Raw genomic sequence first — 22493 nt, forward strand, 5'->3', positions numbered from 1 at the left:
TGCAGTTCGCAGCAACAAAGCGACTACAGTGCAGAATGTGGCACAGATATGTAACAACCACAGCTGTTTGATTACAGTCAAACCCCACAGCTCTCGGCGCTGTATTAGACCATATGTTAAAATAATGTTTGGCGGCCAAGCTGGCGCTCACTCATCCTTTTTGACCAGGATTTGAGACACAGCGATGCAGCTGGTAACTTGGTTAAGGAAGCGGAGCCTGTATCAGATGCCGAAGGTGAATTCACAAAGCTGTAAACTTCATTATCATCTCTTAATGTGTAACCAGCACAGCTGTTTCCAGGCGGCAGCAGGATCAGGGATCTGACTTTATTTGTACAATTCTGAGATTAACCTTAGAGTTCTGAGAAAATAAAAGTCAGCTCCCAGCACACTGTATTGGCAGTGGCCCTAATCCCCCTGTCAGCGACGGACGCTGTCAAACAGCCACAGAGGTGTCCCACATACTGAGCTGTACACATCAGGACCGGAGGTAATTTGTAGTAAATGGGACGCTGCTGCTCGCTGCTCTGAGCACGCTCACATGGATCTTCCAGGAGCTAAAGTTTTGTGGCCTCAGAGGGTTTCTCAGCTGGCCAAAACAATGCAGACATGTGTGTGCTGCATGAGTGACCACAGGAGGCGTCCCGGAGGACGACACGTCTCCAGCACTGTGGCTGCATATCAACATTTCCAACACCTCAGCGAGTGTTTGGAGATTCTGAGCGCGCTCCTCCAGCTGTAGGCCGCTGCTTTCATGGCCTCAGCTCCAGAAAATCCAAAACCAGCACTAAGCTTCAGGTGTAGGAAGGAAGGAAGCAAGATGAGGGGTGAGGAGGTTGAGAACTTAGATCTTTAAAAGTAAAGGGAGGACTATGATGATGATGATGATGATGATGATGATGGAGGAAGAGGAGAGGGCAGAACAATGGGAGGAAGGGAGAATGAAAGGCGATGAGCCAGTAAAAAAAGAGGAGATAGAGGATGACGTAGATGTGAGGATGTGAGCAGAAGGTGGAGGAGAAGATGGCACAGACTAAGCAGATTACAGAGGAGGAGGAGGAAGAGGAAGATGAGGAAGACTTTGGGAGGCAAAGGAGTGTTTCCATGGTCCGAGTCCAGAGTTCGTGCTTTCCCTCTCGCAGCTCGTCTGCCAGCAGGAGGCGCTGGGCTCATCCTGGATCAGACCATCTGTTTGAGATTTGGCTGCTGACCCTGAAAATGAAACCCCGCCGACACACACACACACACAGACACACACACAGTGGACCATTGCTGCGGTTCTTCTGCAGCTCAGCATCGTCAGATCTGAACATATGACGCCTGTCCGTCCGCCTCCTCTAAACCACTTATCTGTGGCGCAGCAGGCGGGGAAGTCCTTCACAGGCGGATCTGATTCACATGCTGGTCGCTGCCGTCAGCTCCTCCATCGGTGCACCTCCTTCTGGACCGTCTGCCAAGAATTCGTAGAGGAAGCATTTCTAGGGTTTCATGGAAATGTGGAGTTTCAGTGAGAGTTTACTAAAATGACATCTGAATGGCACTAATGCTCATATTCATCCACATGTCTGAGTCATACAATGTCCCATCACCACGAGTCGTCATGGTGGATGCATCTCTGCACATTGGTAAATATAAGCACTTTTATTAACCTATTGATCCAGCTCATCGTCATAATACATACTCCAGCCACCAGTGGGCGCTACGGACAAAAACGTCTGTGTTTTGTCTTTGCCGTGTTTAAGTAGGTTGGATGTGTCTTTGCTTTAAAAGAATGGAATATCTATATTCTCCTCCTCCCTACTATACACACACACACGCACGCACGCATGCACGCACATGCACACACACAGTCTCTGTAGTGTCAGCGCTGCTTAGCTGCAGGAACATCCGTCATGCTGCTGGCAGGCTGCAGCATCACTGAGGACCAGAGGTCAAAGGTCAGAGGTCACTGTAGGAGACAAGGACAGAGCCTGGAGCCTCACACACACACAGTGACATACACAAATGAACATATACTGACACACTGGAGCGGCGTCCCTGATGTCATGGTCACCTCCCCTGCAGCAGAACAATGTTTCCCCCCCCAGAGGACCACAAAGTCAGAACTCAACAACCTTCTCTCTTTTCCTTCATTTGCCTCCTCTGTCCTTCCCTCCTCTCCTCCACACACCTGCCTCCATTTTTCGGCTTCTGTTGCTAATTGGTTCATACCTGAAGCTGGTTAGCTGTTAGCATGCGCTGACATTCATCACTCCCACACCACCAGTGTCTCCAGAGGAAAACACAGAGTGAGAGAGACTGAGAGTGGGGTGGGCCGCCACAGCTGGGCTGCCAGATGTGCTTCCACACACACTCTTCTGTCAGCCGCTGGAGTGTTTTGTAAACTTTGGTTTGCACTGGCAGCTGTGTTTCCTGCAGAGGACGTTACAGATTTATCTATTTCAGTGCAGCGAGGGAGAATCAAAGATGTTGACTTCATTAAAGGGACAGTTCACCCCAGAACCAAGTGTTCCACCTGATACCTGTGGCCTGGATGCTGTTCACCCATCTGGATGTTTGGTCATTTTCTCCATAGAGGTTATGATCTGTTTTTCAGTATGACAGCACATGATGGCGCTCCGTTTGGAGAGAAACCACGGCCTCGTGATCAGTCCACAAAGTTTCTCACACAATGAGCTGAATCCATCCTAGGTAACAACACGTAGTAGTAGCTCCCTGGAAGTGGCGGTTTGAGTACAGGAGATACGGTTAGCGGGTTAGCAGGTTAGCACAAGTATATACTGGAGACTGGACACTGCTGCTGAGGATGAAGGCTAACATGTAGAGGTTAGCATATCTGTAAAAAAGGTTGCTGTGACCTCTTTGAGGACAGTTAGTATCTGGGTGACCTGCACCTTCCACTGGTCACGTGATGTCCATCAGCAAACAGGGAGGAGACGGTGGGATGACTGTGAACCTGCAGGTGTGAGTCTGAGCTGTGGTGTGTGTGTGTTCTTTTTAAACATGAAAACAAAAGGTGTGTTCAAGAATAACAGAGTTTAAACCCACAGCCCTGTGTGTGTGTGTGTGTGTGTTCTTTGTGTTTTGTTTTGTGTGTGTGTATGCAGTGACATCCCTCAAGGAAAGGAAGTCATGAGTCACCCCAGACATCACAAGGAAATACCGCAGTGTGTGTGTGTGTGTGTGTGTGTGTGCACACGTGTGTGTGTGTGTGCGCACGTGTGTGTGTGTGTGTGTGTTTGTACAGACATATATCTTATATTGTGTGTGTGCTGGCACATGTTCAGATTCATGTTTGCTTGTGTGTGTGCGTGTGTGTGTTTCCTCAGATATCTCACCGTTCTGACAGGAAGTCAATTTCCTATTTGCAGTTTGTTCTGGCAGCGATTGGTCCGGTCTGAGTTGATTTGTCTTCATCAGACCCAATCAGCGAGCGAACACGCCGAGATCAGAGGTTGTCATTACGGCCGATTGATTAGTCTTCTGGTGTCTCGTTAACACTCGATCACAGATTGGTAGCTGTGAGCACGTGCACTCCTGCATTTTAGTTGGCTTTGTTAACTGTGTGTGTGTGTGTGTGAGATTACTCATGCCCTCTCACAGTGAAAATCCATCCAGAGAAGAAAGAAAGAAAAGAGATGTTTTCCTCGTCTGCAGTAGCTGCAACCTTCGCTATTCATCACTGTCATTAGAGCATCTGAAGCAGCCGTATTATTCTGTTTGCTGCTCCTCTTTCTTTGTGTGTGTCTGAGTGTGTGTGTGTGTGTGTGTGAAGTGGCTCAACTCTATCTGGAATTGAAATAAATTCAGCAGTGATACAGCAGCTATTTTCTCCTCTGTGCCTGACCTAATTGTGGGCTCACTCGACCGACTGCTGAGTTTGTTTGGACGCTTCGTTCTGCGCTCAAGTTAATGTCCATACAGAGCTCATTAAAGCACAAAGCAAGCCTGCCGCACACACACAGACCCACACACACACACACACACAAAGATCAGTGACTCCAGTTTGAGAGCAGACATACTGTACGTCAGAACAAACCTCTGTCCTGATGTCTGTCTTTCTGTTTGAATCTTTTTGAACTTGTTGTCTCCATAATCCCCCCCCCCCCCCCACACACACACACACACAGACACACACACACACAGACACACAAACATCAAGTGTTTCTTTGAAATGTTATTTTACTAAAATGTTTCATCATTCAGTGTAGAGAGACGGACTCAGCTTTAGCTCAGCTTCCCTGATGCAGCTCTGAGAGGCGGGTCGATATGACAGTTTATCATCACTTCATGGAAACTGCTCGGTTTGAGCTAACGTCACTGGAAAGCTGAGATTCTTGTCCTTTCAGTGATGTAAACCTTTTCAAGACACAACATTAACATGTATAACTGAAACGTCTATAAAAAACATAAACAAACCACACAACTAAAATGGTTTTCTGTCAGCACGTGTCCAGACAGAGTCCAATCCAGTAAAAACATCTTATTAGATTCACAAAGAGACAAAGAGTTCAGTCATGTCTGCCATTTTGTTTCTGAAGAGCTGTTTTGAGGCTCTGGGACGGTCTGACCGCCGCCATGTTGTCAGCATCACAGTCTGCCCACACTAAACCTGGACAAAGAGGAGGAGCACAGGTCAAACTGAGGAAGGCAGGATGCTCACGCTGTGATTTATTATATTTTATAAGTATGCATAGTTTTAAGTCAAAGTTTTCACCTGCTGTGCCGTGGACACTAGAGGAAATCATCTGTTGAGACCAGAATCACAGACGGGGGCCACTCTGGTTATTTTATCTTATTTATCTATCATGTTTTGTTACTAACTACTGAAAGTGTTGCAAGAACAGAATGTGGTTCTTTGTTTTTGTTGGGGGGGCCGGGGGGCCCCAGGAGGCCCAGGGGGCCCATCGACTCATGCTCCGTCCCTGTCCCTCCCCGCTCTGTCCACAGTTCCCGCCTCAGCTCTTACGCGTGCAGACTCGTGCCTATCAGCTCGGACGCTGTATGTGACGCTACGGACGTTGTATGTGACGCTACGGACGTATAGCCAATGAAATTCCGTCACGTGGTTACGCGGGACAACGGGATTGTGGGAGGAGGGTTCGTTGAATGAGCGCGCGTGTGTGTGAAGGTAACACACAGCGCTGTTGCAGTGCGGTGTGTTGTGTACAGCGGTGTGTTGTGTACAGCTGACACAGCCATGCCCAAACACACGATGAAGACGAGACACGTGGCCGAGGAGCGCGCAGCAAAGGAGCGCGCAGCGCGGGACGCTGACGTTCTCGACGAGGACGCGTCTCATTCAGCGAGTTTTGCTGAGTCAGCGGAAGAAGACGCGTTTGTCGAAGGAGAAGACTTCCTCCTTTACAAGTAAGTGTCTTCATTCCTGTGTGTGTGTCCTGTGTGTGTGTTTCTGTCTGTGTGTGTGTGTGTGTGTCTGTGTCCTGTGTGTGTGTGTGTGTGTGTGTGTGTGTGTGTGTGTCCTGTGTGTGTGTGTGGTCAGAAGTAAACAGTGGATACAGACCCACCCGTCCTGTGAATGACCTCCTGGTGTTTTCTCTGTTTTTAGTGGAACATCTGATTCAGACACAGACTGGGAGCCGGACTCGTCTCTCTTTTCCGCTCCTAAGGGGGCACGAACAGCAGACCTCCCTCACAGCAGCAGCTCCTCGTCTGAAGACGTCCCAATCCCCCTCAAAGATTTCCCCAGAAAAGCCAATGGTCGGCGGAGGGGGCGAAGAAGAGTCAACGGCGGCAGTCAGGAGGAGGACACGCCCCCTGAGGAGAGGTGGTGTGGTGTCGAGGTGCCCGACATAAGACCGCCCCAGCCGATATTCCGGCCCTTGCGGGTACCGGGCTCGCAGCTGCTGGCTAATGTTAAATACAGCGCTCTGCAGCTTTTCCAGCTTTTCTTCAGCAACAGCACTCTACTGACTATCGTAAAGAACACGAACGAGCACGGCAGAGCCAAACAGTCCGCGTCCACCACACCCTGGACCGACATCACGCTGCAGGACATGTTCTCCTATTTGTCCCTTGTTATCTACATGGGCTTGGTGAAGTGCAAGTCGTTGACAGATTACTGGCGGGCAGGCGGCTTGTACTCTCTGCCGTTCCCGCGGAGCGTTATGTCAAGAAAAAAGTTTTTTCTGATCTCCAAGGCTCTTCACCTGAACAGCGCTGCAGATGATGCGGCGAACGAAGCCAAGCGCGGCACAGCAGCGTTCGACCGCATGGGCAAAATAAAGCCGCTGTATGATGAGATCAGATTAGCCTGCCGCCAGAACTTCCAACCAGGTCAGGAGGTCACAATCGACGAGCGAATGGTCGCTTCGAAAGCCCATGTGGTTTTCAAACAATACATAACACGTAAGCCCGTTCACTGGGGCTTCAAGCTTTACGTTCTGGCCGACTCAAAGACCGGATACACCTGGGACTTTTTTATTTACGAGGGAAAGCAGGAGGCGGTCAGCGGGAAGGGGCTGAGCTACGACACTGTCATGGCGCTGATGAACACCAGTGTTTTGGGCTCGGGGTACAAACTGTTTGTGGACAATTACTATACCAGTCCAGCCCTCTTTGAGGATCTGCTGCAGAAGAAGGTCTGGGCCTGTGGAACCATTAAGCCGAGCATCTCGGGGTTCCCAAAATCCAGATATAACGCCCTGGAACCAAAGGCTTCCCGAGGCAGCATGCGCTGGATTCGCAAAGGCTCGCTCGTCTTTGTGCAGTGGCGGGACTCCAGAGACGTCTTCCTCTGCTCCACCATGCACACAGCCCACGGGGACGAAGTCATCAAAAGGCGGACAAAGGAGGATGGGCGCTGGACTGCCAAGGATGTTCCGGTTCCTCCAGTCATCAAAGACTACAACCAGTGAGTACAGAGCAGTTTGAGTATGTGTCCTGTGAAACACGATGTGTGCGTTTCTTACATGTTTGTGTGTTTTATTCAGGTTTATGGGAGGAGTGGACCTGTCCGACGCCCTCATCGGGTACTATAAGGTCCTTCACAAGACCAAGAAATGGTTCAAGACCTTCTTCTTTCATTTTGTGGACGTGGCCATCGTGAATGCCTTCATCCTCCACAAAGACCACTGCAAGTTATACCTAGAAGTGCCGATGGCCCAGAAAGCCTTCAGAGAGAAGCTCGCCACAGAGCTGGCAGAGGTGGGCACCCAGAGAGCCCCGCAGACGCCGACGCCACAGCCGTCGCCACAGCTGTCGCCACAGCTGTCGCCACAGCCGTCGCCGCAGCCTTCTGGGTCCCACAGTGGACATCATCGGCCGGTGTACATCAGCGGAGACAGCACGACTGGCAGGCTGAGATGCAAGAAGTGCCACAGCAAGACCCCCGTCAAGTGCTCCACCTGCGACAAGGCCCTGTGCTTTGTGGCAGCCCGCGACTGCTATAATGACTGGCATGATGAGAACAACTTGTGATCTGGAACCATGTAAATAGTGTGTTCAAATAAAGACTGTCTTTATGGACCGGAGCACTTGTTCTGAGCTTTTTTTAATAGAAACATGAGCGTTCAGTGTTCTTGCTTCACTCCTCATTAGAGCTCCTGTTGATGTCTGTTGAAGCGTTGGTCTGTGTGAGGCTCCTTCAGACAGGGACCTGTGGGCAGCAGTGGCTCAGTGGTATAGCAGGGTTGTCCAGTAACCGGACGGTTGGTGGTTCAATCCCAATCCTAGTCACTGTTGTGTGTCCTTGGGCAAGGCACTTTACCTGCATAGCCTCCAGTGTACTCACTGGTGTATGGTGCTCTTTGCTGGGCTGCCTTAAGCAATTTCCCCATTGTGGGACTAATAAAGGTTTCAAATGTAATTTTTTAATTTAAACAGTTTGTACACATCACTGAGCTGGGAGTGGTTAAGACACTGTTTTATTCTCTGTTGTCAGGTGCAGCCTTCTTTTTAATTTGTGTTTAAACTTCTATAAGTATACACCAGTCACAGTAAATCAGTGTTACTTTATCAAACTGACCAAACATTTGTTTGTGCACCTCAGGGTTCCGCTTCCACACACACACACACACACACACACAGCCTTGTAGTTCTGGAACATATGAAATCAATACCTGACAAATCAGATGAATTCAGTACGAATCACATAGAACTGAAAAAGTATAGCTGCGGTTTAAAATAAGTGGAGAGACTGGGTGTGTGTCACTTATATAACACTTGTTCACCATAATGTGCTCTAGTTATTTACATGTATGTTCCATTTAATGCTGGACGCTGCTCCACAGCTCTAACACTGTCTCATGGCTTTAGACAAATGTTTTTTCTTCTTTAATTTACTGAACCTACAAAACACTAAGATTAGCATAATCTTTGCTGAACTTCACCGTACGACTATTTAATTATTGATGCATGCATTATTGGTCTGTTTATGGAAGGTGGCAGAGCGCCGTACTGGTCCGTTCTGGTCCTCTTTAACCCTGGTGTGTCGCTGTTGTGTGTAACTTGCTGCATTGTAGAGTTGTGCATTTTACCACCTGAAATGCCCAGACCTGATTGGCTGAGAGTTATCATGTGGGATGGATAAACTCGCATGCGATTGGTCACTACCGTAAAGTCAAAGAAGTCCGGTTTTAAAGAATAACCTGCTGTTTTGACTGTAAGTCCAGGTCCTTATGGCACGGCTTCTGGGTCCGGACCCGAACTGCAGTCCACCTGTTAGTGACCCCTGCCTTAAAGCCTGGCACAGTAACAGATTTGAGCTGCTAGTTTCCTGCTTGTACACAAATCCATCGGCCTAAACTCCATCCGTATGCCACCGCCCATATTTGGAGTTCCCCCTGTTGCTACAGATCGGGGTCACATCATGAAGCCAGAAGGTTTTTCAGCTAGTCTGTCATGTTGTAGACGATGTAGCAGTTGCCATGGCAACAACATGCTAACTATACAAAACATGACAGCACCCCGGTCAGGCATGAGTGAGCCTCCACCGTCCCTCCACCCTTCTTAGCATGTCTTTGTGGATGGCCTGATGCTGACCATGATGGTGACAAAGTGTGTGTCCATCTTTGTGTGGCGTTCAGGGTCCAAACCCGTTTCCAGTATCACAAGATTTCTTCATGTTAATATTAAATATGAAATTGTTTTTGGGCGCCCTGAATGTACACACACCACTCCTGAGAGTATTTTTTCTTTTAAGATGCGATCAATAATGTCGCCTTCTTTAACCTGTCGTCAGACATAACCAGATGTTTCTGATGCTGCTTCACCTGCACGAACTCCCTGCTAATCAATGCCACAGGAGCCATTACGCTCCGAGTCAATCACTGCTTCTGTGGATCCTCAATGTGAAGCGTGAGTCATCACAGACACACAGCAGGATGTCTCCTGGCCTTAGATAACAGTCGGAGCTGAAGAGGAGGCGTTTGTGTTAAAAGGCCCGGGCAGGGAGAGGTTGGCATGGTGACCTCTGCCAAGGCAGCGCTCCAGAAGTTCTTTCTTCTTCAGTCATGAAAAGACTTTTTTTTAGTTTCCTTCACACGAGTGGAACACAAATAGCTGAGGAGATCAGACAGAGAGAGAGAGAGAGAGAGCCGAGACGGCAGCAGCCTGTGAGGCCTCGTTCTGCCGCCATGACCAGGTCAGCTTCGGTCCCGCCCACAGCCTCTGTTGTCTGTCGGTGAATGGCGTTGGCGTGCAGCTCGACTCATTGTCTCAGAGCTTCGCTTTCCTCGGCATCAGTGAACATCTACAGGCAACACATGAACAGCTGTGTGTGTGTGTGTAGAGCAGAGGGCAGGTGTATTGTATTCATGGTCACGCATGAAGGGAAGCAGTTCAGTGAACTTCCTGTTTCCTGTTCCTGCTAATCTGCCATGGAGGCTGGACATGAATGAGAAGACCTCACAGTGTTTATGACACTGAACTCAGCGCTGCACTCGGTGTCACACCAGGACACCAGGCTTTAGCATAGCTCCGCCTCCTGGTGTCCAGGTGAGTGACTAACTGCTACCTGATAGCTTTCAAAGATTGTCGTGCTTCTTGTGTGATTTTGGTTGGTTGGGGTTAGCTTAGCAGAACCTGCTGCTCAAAACAATTAGAAGCAGTTTAGCTCATGCTAATGCTGCTATCGTCATAGTTATGACTGCTTTCTCTGCTAACCTGCAGCTATGTTCGCGACCAATGCAACAAATTGGCTAATTGGCTACTACCTGTGACACATGCTAACTGCTACCTGATAGCTTTCAAAGACTGCCGTGCTTCTTGTTTAATATTGGTTGGTTGAGGTTAGCTTAGCAGAAACTGCTGCTCAAAACAAGAGCAGTTTAGCTCATGCTAATGCTAATGCTGCATTCTCTGCTAACCTGCAGCTATGTTCACGACCAATGCAACAGATTGGCTAAGTGGCTACTACCTGTGCTAATTATGAAGCTACTGATAATGCTTTTTGATATTCAGCTACTGCTAATGTCTGCTGCTAATATGCTAACTACTCCTGCCTAACTTGTTGCTGCTAATGCTGCGACCTTTGCCCTTTATTAGTCCAAACACGCTGCTGCACTGATGCTACTAACCTTACAGCTGTGGCTAGTGCAACAAATACCATCAATTATGCTAATGCTACTGAGCTAAAGCTGCTTTTTCCAGGCTGCTCTGCTGTCTGCTGTTTCCACTGATGCTAACCGCTCATAGTTTTGATGCTAATCAATCGATCACATGGCTGATTGGTTTCCTTTGATGGCGCTCACATTCTGCCCCCCCCCCCCACCCCCACCCTGCAGGGATCTGTTATAATGAACCCCCACCGCCTGCACCATTCAGAAGACAGATCAGATGAATGCAGCTTCATACTGTATGTTAAAAACTCTTTTAATAGACTCAAGTAATGACTGCTGCCTTTTGCAGCGGGGGATGTGAAGCTGGAATCGTGGTCCAGTTCTGTCTCATCTCGGTCTGGCTGTCAGTCACACAGTGATTGAGCTAAAGGAGTCAAAGTGGGAGCAGAGGAGCTGAAAGTGATTTGACCAAAATACAAAAAAGAAAAAGAAGCAGAGAGAAGAAAAAGTGGAGAAGTGAGAGAGAGCAGAACACTTAAGAGAGAAAATCGACTTTGAAAAATGAGAAAGCGAGAGCGACGGGTCAGAGCTCCACCAATAAAGCGAGGAGAAAGATAAAAGATTCATCCTTGGCAGGAGAAAGTGAGGCGTTTTCCTGAGAGCTCTTCAGCCTGGTGGACACATCCAGCTTCCCTCTCTGCTCTCCCACAGCCATTTAACTGATTTAATTCTCCAAAATGGAGTCTCTCTGTCAGTCTGAGCAGCTTTTTTCCCCGGCTGTCACATTTGAGACGCGCTCCTCAGCCACTTCCTCAGTAAATCTGTTTAACAGCAGCACATAAAAAACCACATAAATTCAAAGGATGAGCCGCGTAAAGACGGCACAACAAGCACGGTGGGATCTAATAAAGCCGGCGATACAGCTGACTGCTAACAACGTTATCTAATGTAAGGCAATAAGCTAATGCTAGCTGATGAAGTGCAGCGCTACAGACAGACGGAGTCAGCTGAGGAAGGCTTCAGGCTGACGGACAGCTGGTGTCTGACATGTCCGTCAGTCAGAGCTCAGCGCTGCGCCTCATTTACAGAGCAGTGGCCCACTTTCAGACGGACAGTGACTAATGGAAAAGTACAAATAAGGTCAATCCTTAAAAAATGTGCAATAACACAGTGAACAGTTTGTTTCACTTCCTGCTGCATACAGCAGCCATGTTTGTCTGAAGTCCAGGTTCTTCCTGTTCTGGGTCTTCTACAAACCTCTCTGCCATTTTCCTGGCTGAGTTCCCTCCTGGATGAGCTTTTAGTATGTGACTGATTCCTGCTTTTAGCACAGCACTCTCAGACCCCAGGTTGGTTCCACTTTTACACCCCGTTCACACTGGGGAAATCAATCTGGCTAGAGCGGGATTCAGACTGTATGTGGATATATCCGGATTGATTTCAGTCCACCTCTCGTAGGTGGATCTAGTCGGATCGGCTTACATCTGGCTCAGGTCTGAACGCTAGTGCGGCTAGTGAATCCCACTAGCAACGTCATGATTCCGGGTTTACAGGGTTCTCCAGTGGGAACGGGGCCTTAGCATCAACAAGCCAGGTGAAGCATCTCCTGCTGTGAGGTCGTACAGAGACCACAGAGGACGACTGTTTACGCTGTCCTGCTGGGTTCTGCTGCTCTCAGTCGCCTTTTCAGTGAAGTTCACCACGATCACACCATGTCATGGTTAGCATTAAAGCTAGGCTAACTACTAACCCTAAGATGTATCTACAGTATGAAGTACCACCTGTGAGGGAGCAACTGGTTCTAATGTAAGTCCACCTTCACATTGAAAACTGAATAAAAAACCCCCTCTGGCTCCAAAATGTCTGAGTCAGTTTGGAACATTGCAGGGTGGAGTCTGTGTAACTGTATTGGCCTGTAAGCCAAATGGAACCACTTACTGTACTACAGTCAGCTGCAGGAGGGGCTCTACCTGCAGGGCGGGACAAAAGCTCCGTGTACAGAGGCCGCTCTCACCGTCAGCAGAGCCCACGTGTTTGTTCTATTGTGGACGGTGTGAATAGGAGGCCTGGAGCTGTGAATGGAGCACGCTGACAGACAGAGGTGGGAGTCAGCTTTACTCGCCACTGAAACGTCTCTTTTATGCAGCTCTTCATGCATGCACGAGCCACAGAGGCCTCTCCGCCACTTCATCCTCTCAGCGGAGGATCTGCAGGCTGGTGCAGAGTCCTCGGCCTCTGTTAAAGAAGGTCTTCATGCCTTCTCCGTCCGACGTCCAGCCTGGGGCTGAGGTCCTGGAGGGGCCTGGAGGAACCCTGCGCTGCCTGCTTTATATGCTCAGACTCGTGGTTGGGACTCCTGCTCATGCAGCAGCATCACGCTCAGACAGACTGTGTTTTATGGAACGTGGCCTATTTCACACAAACAGGGCTTCAGACTGAGGATGAACCAGTGATGGCCCAGATAACAGCACATCTGTCCCACACAGTCCAGTCCACCATTTGTCAAACTGCAGCCTTAAAATGCTGCTCCACCCAAAAAGCAGTGCAGCAGGGTCAAATCCTCCACCCGGGCTGGCTCTGAACATCTCTGGGAGAAGGTATCCAAACATGGCCGCCTGTTAACTCAGAATATCACCAGAGACCTGTAGTGTGGAGACGACCCTGCATCCATCTTTAAACACAGATCATCCATCTTACTGTCAGAGCACATGCAGAGCTGAGCCGAGAGGTTTCTGGACTTCTGGTCAGCTGATGTGCTCCCTCTCTCTTGGTGCTTCAGCCGGGATTGTTAGTATTCCCATGGTCATGAACGCTTCACTGTGACGCTGCCATAGAGGAGCTCACTCCACTGTCTGTCTTTGAAGTGAGAGCCAGCACTGGACTGGAACATGGAGGATCCAGCCAGACATGAGACCGCAGATCTCACAACACACATGATCAAACGTGACCTCACAACAAAGACAAATATGGAGGAGGATGGAGTAATATAGCCTACAGGTGTGTGTTGTTGCCATAAGTCCAGCAGATCTTTTGTTGTATGTTTGGGTTGCCGCCATGTTTGTGAATGCTGTTGGTGTCACTTCCTGGTCTTCTTGCTCTTATTGGTTGTTGCCATAGCTGCATAAGACACATGAACATCAGACATGTTCTGTTCTTTCAGTGGCTGTGACGTCCTTCTCCACAGCGCTGCTCTCATTCAGGGACCGGTTGGAGAGCCCTCAGAGGAAGGCTGCTGCTTGAATGCCTGGGGGAGCCTCAGGTTTTAAACGGGCCCTTTGAACATGGATGGACTCTTGCCGCCCCCTCTGTGAACACACACAGCCCTTTTTTCCCACTTTGTGTCACAAACCAGTGCGGCCGGCCGTCCTCACGCTCCAAGTTTGGTTTAGATGAATTAACTCTGAGCAAATGTTTGAGTGCGGTGCTGGAGGATCCAGCAGCTCACTGACCCTCCACCCTGGAGGTCTGACCCCACTGTTGGACTATTGATCCTTAACTTCCTGTTCAGAGATGAGCTCTGGTATATTTACATGCTGTGCTGCTGTCTCAGTGGGTGCTAGCTTAGCTTAGCCTTTTACTTGAGCTTCAGTTGTCTTCCTGTGGGAGGGGCCTGTCATACCTGACGCTGTCACTCATCACCTCCTCCACAGGTTGAAAGGTGGAGTCTTCATCTTCATCCTCACCTCTGTCTGTGAGATTCTCAGACCTCCACAGCGCAGACAGAAGCCTGAGTTCAACATGAGCTCCCAAAGATGGAGGAGAAGCTCCCAGGCTCAGGGCACCTGCCTCATATGAACATTAAGTCATATTTTTTTACATATAGGCTCAAATAGAGTATCATCAGTGTCCCACAGTGTTATGGGATGTTTGGATAGTTTAGGATCTCATGAGGGTTTTAAATAAAGTTTTATCAAAGGTTGATGAGGCGTGATCTTCATCCTCTGCAGCTTCATCTGTCTGATCAGAACCTGAACACCCCCCCACCCCCCAACCTAAAATCACATCCAGCCTGTAGCCTGGCTTTGACTCACTGCTGTTGTGACCCACTTCCTGGATCAATGACATCTGGAAGAGGAGGAGGAGGAGGGAGGGAGGCAGGGAGGGAGGCAGGGAAGGTCACTGGGAGGTGCAGATGATGTCTAACAAACGTGCCTGGCAGGAGGTAACCTCTGGAGCAGGTAGCATGGAGGAGGCGCTAAACAGGGACGACATCCAACTGTGAGCTTCATTATGAACAGATGCTGCCGCCATGGGAGAGGGAGGAGGACGGAGGAGGAGGGGGGAGGAGAAGGAGGAGAGGGAGGGGGGGGGGGGGGGCGGAGGAGGAGGGGGGATGTAAGAGGGAGGAAGTTGGGAGAGGAAGGATAAAATAAATGCAACCTCACACACTCTGGAACTAATGCAAGATCACGACACTGCAGCCAACAGCACAGGAGGTGTGTGTGTGTGTGTGTGTGTGTGTGTGTGTGTGTGTGTGTGTGTGTGTACAACTTCACTGTACAACTTGATTCATTGCTTGAAGGTCACTAATGCCTTGTAAATCTCCTTGTCTCTCTCACACACACACACACTCACACACACACACACACACACAGTGTGTTGAATTAAGTGTCCATAATACAGCAGACTATTAAGACGCATTCAGACTGAACAAGAGGCAAATATTTGCGTTACACAAATACGACCTCTGGACTGTGTGCAGCGTGTTTACTGTACACACACACACACACACACACACACACACTGCATTTCGTTTAATATTCTGCTCAAACACACCGTATGAAGGGCTCATAATACAGTTACACACTCTCAGGTCACTGGAAACAACACAACACAGTTTACAGCGGCTGTAACTGAAATATGAACAGGACTGTTTTGCAGATTTCACTCAGATCTCAGTATAGCAGCACTATAGTGGTGAGGTCTGGTTAATGATTTCAGTGGACTGACATGGACCGGCTGCATGCTGGACTCTTCCGGTCGCCCAGGCGGCCCCACATGGCGAGCGATCTGCAGCCGGGCTGCGTGTAAAGCCTGTTTCTGTGAGTTCTGTCTCTGTTGCCTGAAAACAGGAAATGAGCATGAACATGCAAATTCAGCTTTAAATGCAAATATCCGGGGGGGGGGGGGGGGGGGGGGGGTTCCAGGTGAAGACTGTGGTTCTTCATCGGATCAGAGCTCGGAATCCAACCATTAGCGTTAGCGTTAGCATGAACCCAAAGCAGAAGCAGCTCTTTTTATTTTGAGCTACTACGTTTTTAAGATGAAAGATTGTGCAGTGGGTGAAAACACATTAGAAAACACATAAGATTAAGATTAAGTATTAATCCCAGTAGGACGATCAGATTGAGCACCACACCGAGTGCTGCTGACAAAATGGCTGCTTTATAAACTCCTAGCGAAAGCCCTTTGTAAGACGCTAAAATGTGCCATCAATAAACACAAATATGCACAAGATGTCATGGCTGCTTTGCTGATGACTGATGGTGAGGAATATTTTAAGTCTGTGTTTCAGAGTTCGTCCTCATTTCAGTTGTGTTGCATCCAGTTTGGTCATTTTTTGTTTTTCAGCAAATATTTAAAAAAAAAAAAGTTTTCTATTTTCTAATTTTTATATTAACAGTGAAAATGTGAGAATGTTTCCCCATTTAAAAAAAACTAAACTCTGACTTTGTTTTGCGTTATTGTGACTCTGCAAAGCGCTCTTACATTTTTTATTAGCTTCTTTTTTTAAACATCATTTTTTCAGCTTCTCTGCCTTTTTGACTTTTGGTTCTTCCTCATTGATGAGACATTTTGCATGGAATGTGTTTTCTGCGTTGCGTTTCCTGAGGTGTAAGACGTCCGTGTCTATCCTCTTGTAGGTGGAGCGTCGTCGAGCACCCAGCCGGAGAGGGGGGCCGGACAAAAAAGACTGCCTTAAGACAAAACTAAAGACACAAAGAGCATCTAAAGCTGCTTTTTTCTCCTTTTTTTTCTTCTTCGTCCAATTTACAAAGAGAAAGCAGATTCGGTCCTGCAGCTTTTTTCCCTCTCTGCTGCCGTTCGGAGGAGCTTCTCTCTTCTCGCCCCTCGCCGCCTGTGGATGTGAGCTGCTTTTTTTGCTTCATGTTTCACTTTCTTGGTACAAGTTCCCGTAGAGGAGAATCCAATCACAGAAAGAAAAGAAAAGAGAGCCGGATGAAAGAGAAACATTCTGTTGGAGGCGTGATCCTGAGGAAGAAGCAGCGCCTCCTCTCCGGCTCCTCCGGGCTCTTTTCCCTTCATGTTCTTGGTGGATCCTTTGTTTGGGAGTGGATTTGTACTTTTTTGTCGACGCTGTGCTCTTCCCTTTGTGGATGTGACTGGAGTGGACCGGTCACGGAGGCGGTGGATCACCGGTGGATCACCGGAGCTCCATCCTTCACGGCTTTTTGCTCTTGTCGCTCCTTTTTCCAGCTGTTTCCAGGGTCACATCTTATCATCTTATGGGTGATTGACTTTTTTCTTTTTTTTTTTGTTGCCCTGGTGCCTGTAGTTGATGATTGACAGTCAGGGTTTGACGGACAGGGTGATCGGCAGATAATCAGCCGACCCGCCTTCGCTCAGCGGCCCATAGAATCTGTGGAACTGTTCTAGAAACCATGTGACATCTGGATGTTTGACCTCAGAAGGAAACGCTTGTCGTGTCATGTAAACTGATGGCGGTCAGCTTTATCTGTGTGGTGAGCCTAGCTTAGCTAGGCTAGCTTAGCACAAACATTGGAGGCAGGAGTTAAAAAAAATATTGGTGTTTTCATACAATCTGTGAAAGAACGAAGGAGTCAGTATTTATATTCAGCCTCACTGCTCCAGGAAACAAACCCAGAGATCATTAAAGTCTGAGTCACTGCTAATCATCCAGAGCGGCTAACGTCAGACAGCAGGTAAAACCAGCGCTTAGAAGGAGCTAGAATAACACACGTCAGCTGAGAAACTCCTGAACATTCTTCTCCGCTAATGCGGTGACTGCAGACTGCTCAGCTAGCTGATGCTAGCTGATGTTAGCATGCTTCCTAACACCAGCATACTGACCACAGGTCATTGACACGTGTGATGTCATTACCAATAGCACCTAGCCAAGATGGCTGCCGCTGAGGTTGAAGCATCCACTGGTTCCTCCTGCTTCCAGTCTTTATGCTAAGCTAAATACATCTTGATAATAGCATAACATGAACTATACTTATAACATGATCCAAATAATGAATGATTTGATTATTACATAGCTACATGATAATATATATGATTACTGCTGATACTCAGATTGATTAACTCAAAGAACACTCATCTATCTATCTGCTCCTCCTCATCATTCTTTCCTGAGGCCGTTTAAGGGTTAACTGCCGTCCTCACGGACTTGTATAAGTCTGACTCTCTTGTATCTTCCAGTGCGTAGATCTGTGTAGGAGCGCTCAGTTCAGTGACGGATGGACCAGAGCCTGGACTCTCTGCTCCTCTCTGTGTGTCATTCAGATCTCTAGCAGTGTGTTTATGGGGTTAACGTTGTAAACGACTTTGGATGTTTAGTCATCTCTGGTTTGCTGTAGGAGTCAGAGCAGAGCGCTCGGCCTGCTGCTGCACCGTGAATGTACTTTGTATTCAGAGGTTTTTATTACAATAAACTGTGCTGATATCACGCCGCCGCCTCTTCTTCCTCATCCTCTTCTTCCTCTTCCTCCTCTTCTTCTTCTTCCTCATGGTGTAAACATCCTGCAGCCCGCTGACTGCAGGAGGTCAAAGGTCAGACCAACAGGACAGAAAGAGAGCGGCTCTCTGTATAATTAAATATCACACAGTCACTGCGGCTGCACTGCTGTGTGTGTGTGTGTGTGTGTGTGTGTGTGGAAGCGAACTTTCTAAAGTTTGTGTTGCTCACTCAGGTACGCCGCTGACTAATTTTCTCCTTCACTGACAACTCCACACCTGGTTACACACACACACACATCTCTAAACCTATATGTGTGAGCTGCTGTCATTTACTGCTACTCATTGTGTGTGTGTGTGTGTGTGTGTGTGTGTGTGTGTGTCTGCTCTCAGCGTCCTGCTGTTTTCCATAGAAGTCAGGTTTCTATTATTTGACGGCTGCAGCATTTCTGTTGCTGCTGTCTTCACACACACGCTGACACTGCTGGACCCGGAGCCTCTGCCCTGTCTGCTGCCTGTGTGTGTTATTGTGTTAACATGTCGGCGCTGATCTGACGTAGACTGATACAACAGCACCATCAGCGTCCGCAGCAGGTGGAGCCGCACCCCCTCTGTTCTCTGTCAGCGCCGCCCTGTTCTGCATGTATGTGCCTCTGTGTGTTAGCATGTGTTAGCCTGGTCCTTCCAGTGTTTTTTATTTAGTGTGACGAGTTTGAAATGAACCATTTGAGAGCTGATAAGAGAGCGTGGCTACAGCTCCGGGTGCATTCGGCTTCAGGAGGACAGTGACAAGTCTCTGCTGTGTGTGTGTGTGTGTGTACATCTCCACCCTCTGGAAAAGTTTCATATTTGGGCTTTTCACCTTATCTTTTGCACTGAATAGAGATGTGGTTGTGGTTCTCTGAGTGTGTGTGAAGCAGTCCATACTTAGTGCTGCTGTTATATTTTAATTAAAGCCGAACGGTGGGCTTAATTACTGCCATGATAAACAACACCTCTCTCCCTCTCTCCCTCTCTCTCTCCCTCTTTTTCATCAAAGCACCGACAAAACTCGCCCAGATGTAGACACACACACACACACACACCTAAACAGGCACACACGAGGCAGAGCCTGCGGTCGGTCTCGGCGGTGCAGCAGAACTGTGTTTATGGCTGTTAATGAAAACTGAGGCCGGAGTCCCAGAATCCCCACGCTAATCACCATCCAACTCTCTGGACAGGAGAGGATGGAGGGGGCGAGCGAGGCAAAGGCAGCATGAGGCAGAGAGAGAGAGAGAGAGCGACAGCATCACACGTCTGCACATGCAGAAACTGATAAAAAAGTGAGAGCATGGAGGGGCAGCCATCCATCTCTCTGTGTGTGTGTGTGTAGTTATTACTCATGTCGTAGGGATATAAATCTGTAGGGACTGTGGAGTGTGTGTGTCTGTGTGTGTGTCTGTGTTCTGCTGCAGGTCATTGGTGCAGAGTGACAAACACAACAGTGCAGTCATGAACCCTGGAGTGAACTGTGTGTGTGTGTGTGTGTACATATTTAAAATAATTCATTTTTAATTAATTGTGATCAATAATGTTACGTTTAATCTGTAAATAAAGTGACATGTTTGTTTGTACAGTTTGTGCCTTAATGAGAGGAAGAGGAGCGGCTCTGTTTACACTCTTCCTCATTAGTGAGGGATTATGAGCAGCGCTCAGGTTCACCTTCACACAGTGTGGCTTACATCAGTGCGTTACAACCACGGCGCCTCACACTGGAGGATGACAGGATGACAGGATGTGTGAAGACCAGCTAACCCTTCATCTGGTCACACACTGCAGTTCAGTCATATCAAAGGGTTAAAAACATTTTCCTTTCTAATGCTGATCCTGAAACCTGCTGATCCAACACCAGCGTGTTGTAATTTGAACACACATCAATACAATTACAAAGATATTAATTGTGCATTTTTAAAAATCTACATTAATTTGTGTTATTTTTTAACTTCATTTATAATTATTAGCAGTTTTTTGACTGCCTCCCTTTGTTGTCCTTTAAATTCAGCAACAGTGTCCTGAAAGGGTTAATGAGGTGTTCAGATTATGGTCTGGATTCTGACAAAGTAAAGAGATTTATTTATTCTATACTGACTATTACTGACATTACATACATACAGCAGTAAGGCACATCGTTAGGTTACCCTGCAGTAAATAAATAAAATCAGCGCCCCCTACAGGCCCTACATGTTCATTACAACCTGAAATCTGACAGCAGAAAGCATCAGGCTGATGTATATCTGAGCTGGGAGTGTGGTTGGTGAGAACAGGAAGTCTGACCTGAACCCGAAATCAGTTTAAACAGTTTAAATCCTGAGTGTGGCTGAACTCATCCTCACGTCAGGATGAAGAACTGATCAGTGTGTTTCCTGCTGATGGCTGTGAGTCAGACGTGTGTCTCTGCTCTGCTGTCTTCAAGCTGTGGATCTGAAAATAACCCAGAACAGAGAGTTTAATGACCACACACACACACAGGCTCGCTCAGCTCAGGCTGGACCGTATGAAGAGAGACATGGCCGCCCAGAGAGCACTGAGCGTCGGAGAGGAGACACAGAAACGCACAAACTCTCCTCCTGGCAGGAAGCACTGTTTCCCCCTCATCAATACATACATAAATACATTGTTATTCAGCTCCAATACATTCCAAATATTCTGTATGACTACTTCTGGTTCAAAATTCAATTCATTCAACAGCTAAGCTAAGCTAAGCTAAGCTAACCCAGCTCATACGTCAGAGACCATGAGGAAAGCATCCCTGTGCAATACTAGCTAGCTTGCTAACGTGGACTTGTTGTTGGATAACAGTTTGTGACTCATTACAGTGATGAATTTTGTTAACATGGAGGTTTATGTGGACTCAGGTTTGGAGCCAACCCTCAAGTGGACATTGGAGGAACTGCACGGCTATAAAATATTATTATCATATGGATTGGAATGAGACAGACTTCTTATATTCTCTGGTGTAAATCACTGCACTGGTTCTTGTAAATGTTGTGGCTCTTTTTTTATGATCTGCAGTGAAGTGTGTGTGTGTGTGTGTGTGTCAGTGTTTATTGTAGACACTATTTTTTTCTGCATATTAACTGATGAAATCGTCGACAGTCAACAAAACAAATGTGATGTTTTCTGGATCTGCAGCAGGTTTGGGCTGTAAAGTATCTCCTGCTGCCCTCAAACCACAACCAGACTGTTGCTGCTAGCAGTGAGCCAGCAAACACACACACAGACACACACACAAACACAGACACACACACGGACACAAACAAAAAGAAGACACAAAGCTTCCAAATCATTACTGAGCCCAGAAGTCTGCAGCTCGGTACAGCCAGCAGTGTGTGTGTGTGTGTGTGTGTGTGTGTGCGCACACCTTAATGAGGAGACAGAGGACGGACTGGTTTATAGAGAAAACCTTCCAAATCCCATTACTGCACTGGTTAGTGTGTGTTTACACATAGGGGTGTGTATCATAGTGTGTGTTATTGTGTTTTTTTATGACTGTGAGTCCACGTGTGTGTGTGTGTGTGTCCCACTCTGTCCTCAGTAAATAGCGACTTCTCATTAAAGCTTTCCGCTCGGCTGCAAGCGAACGCCGAGTCCTGGAACCTGGATAATCCACTCCCCAACACACACACACACACACACACCAAAGCTCTTTCCAGCCTGCTGACTTACAACCCTGTGTATCAACTCAACGGTCACCTGGAGGGAAAAAAGAGTAGAGGAAGAGAAAGAGATGAGAGGAGGAAGAGAGAATAAAGAGGAGGAGGAGAGGAGAGAGAGGAAGAGCTGTTGAAGGCTGAGGATGAGGAGGAGCGGAAAGGTGAGAAGTTAAGGATCAAAGAGATCGTGTGAGGAGAACAACAGGAGGAGTCGAGACGGCACCACATCCTCCTCTCCTCAGATCTTATCAGGAGGAATACGTGAGGAGGAAGAGGAGAGAGGAAGAGCAATGGAGGAAGAGGAGGAGCAAAAGAGAAGCAATAGAGTGGAAGCAAAGGAGGAGGAAGAAATGGAATCTAGATAAAATTATTTCAATTTAGAAATGAAGCGATGAAGAGTAGCAGGAGCACACGGCTGAGGAGGAGGAGGAAGATGGAGGAGCAGTGGAGTAGAAAAAGACAATCAAGAGGAGGATGAGGAGAATTAATCAAGAGGAAGCTGATGAAGAAATGGGAGCATAGAGTGGAAAAAGAATAGAGAGATGAAGATGGATGAGGAGGAGGAGGAGTAGATAAAGAGGGCCAGAGGAGGAGCAGGAGGAGGAGCAGCAGCAGAGGG

The 22493-nt window shown here is 47.9% G+C and overlaps 2 protein-coding genes across 2 annotated transcripts in view; both read left to right on the forward strand.

The window, feature by feature from the left end:
• The window catches only part of LOC114443079 (protocadherin-9-like), a 73705-nt gene that overhangs the window by 20953 nt on the left and 30259 nt on the right, over window positions 1–22493 (forward strand). The gene's annotated exons all lie outside the window — the stretch shown is intronic.
• Window positions 5086–7493, forward strand: LOC114442846 (piggyBac transposable element-derived protein 4-like). The gene is made up of 3 exons (XM_028416658.1): window positions 5086–5370; window positions 5570–6874; window positions 6954–7493. The coding sequence occupies exons 1-3, from the start codon at window positions 5201–5203 to the stop codon at window positions 7438–7440; spliced, it is 1962 nt and encodes a 653-aa protein (XP_028272459.1). The 5' UTR covers window positions 5086–5200; the 3' UTR covers window positions 7441–7493.

This window comes from Parambassis ranga, chromosome 10 (genome assembly GCF_900634625.1).
Source record: "Parambassis ranga chromosome 10, fParRan2.1, whole genome shotgun sequence".
Classification (NCBI taxonomy): Eukaryota; Metazoa; Chordata; class Actinopteri; family Ambassidae; genus Parambassis; species Parambassis ranga.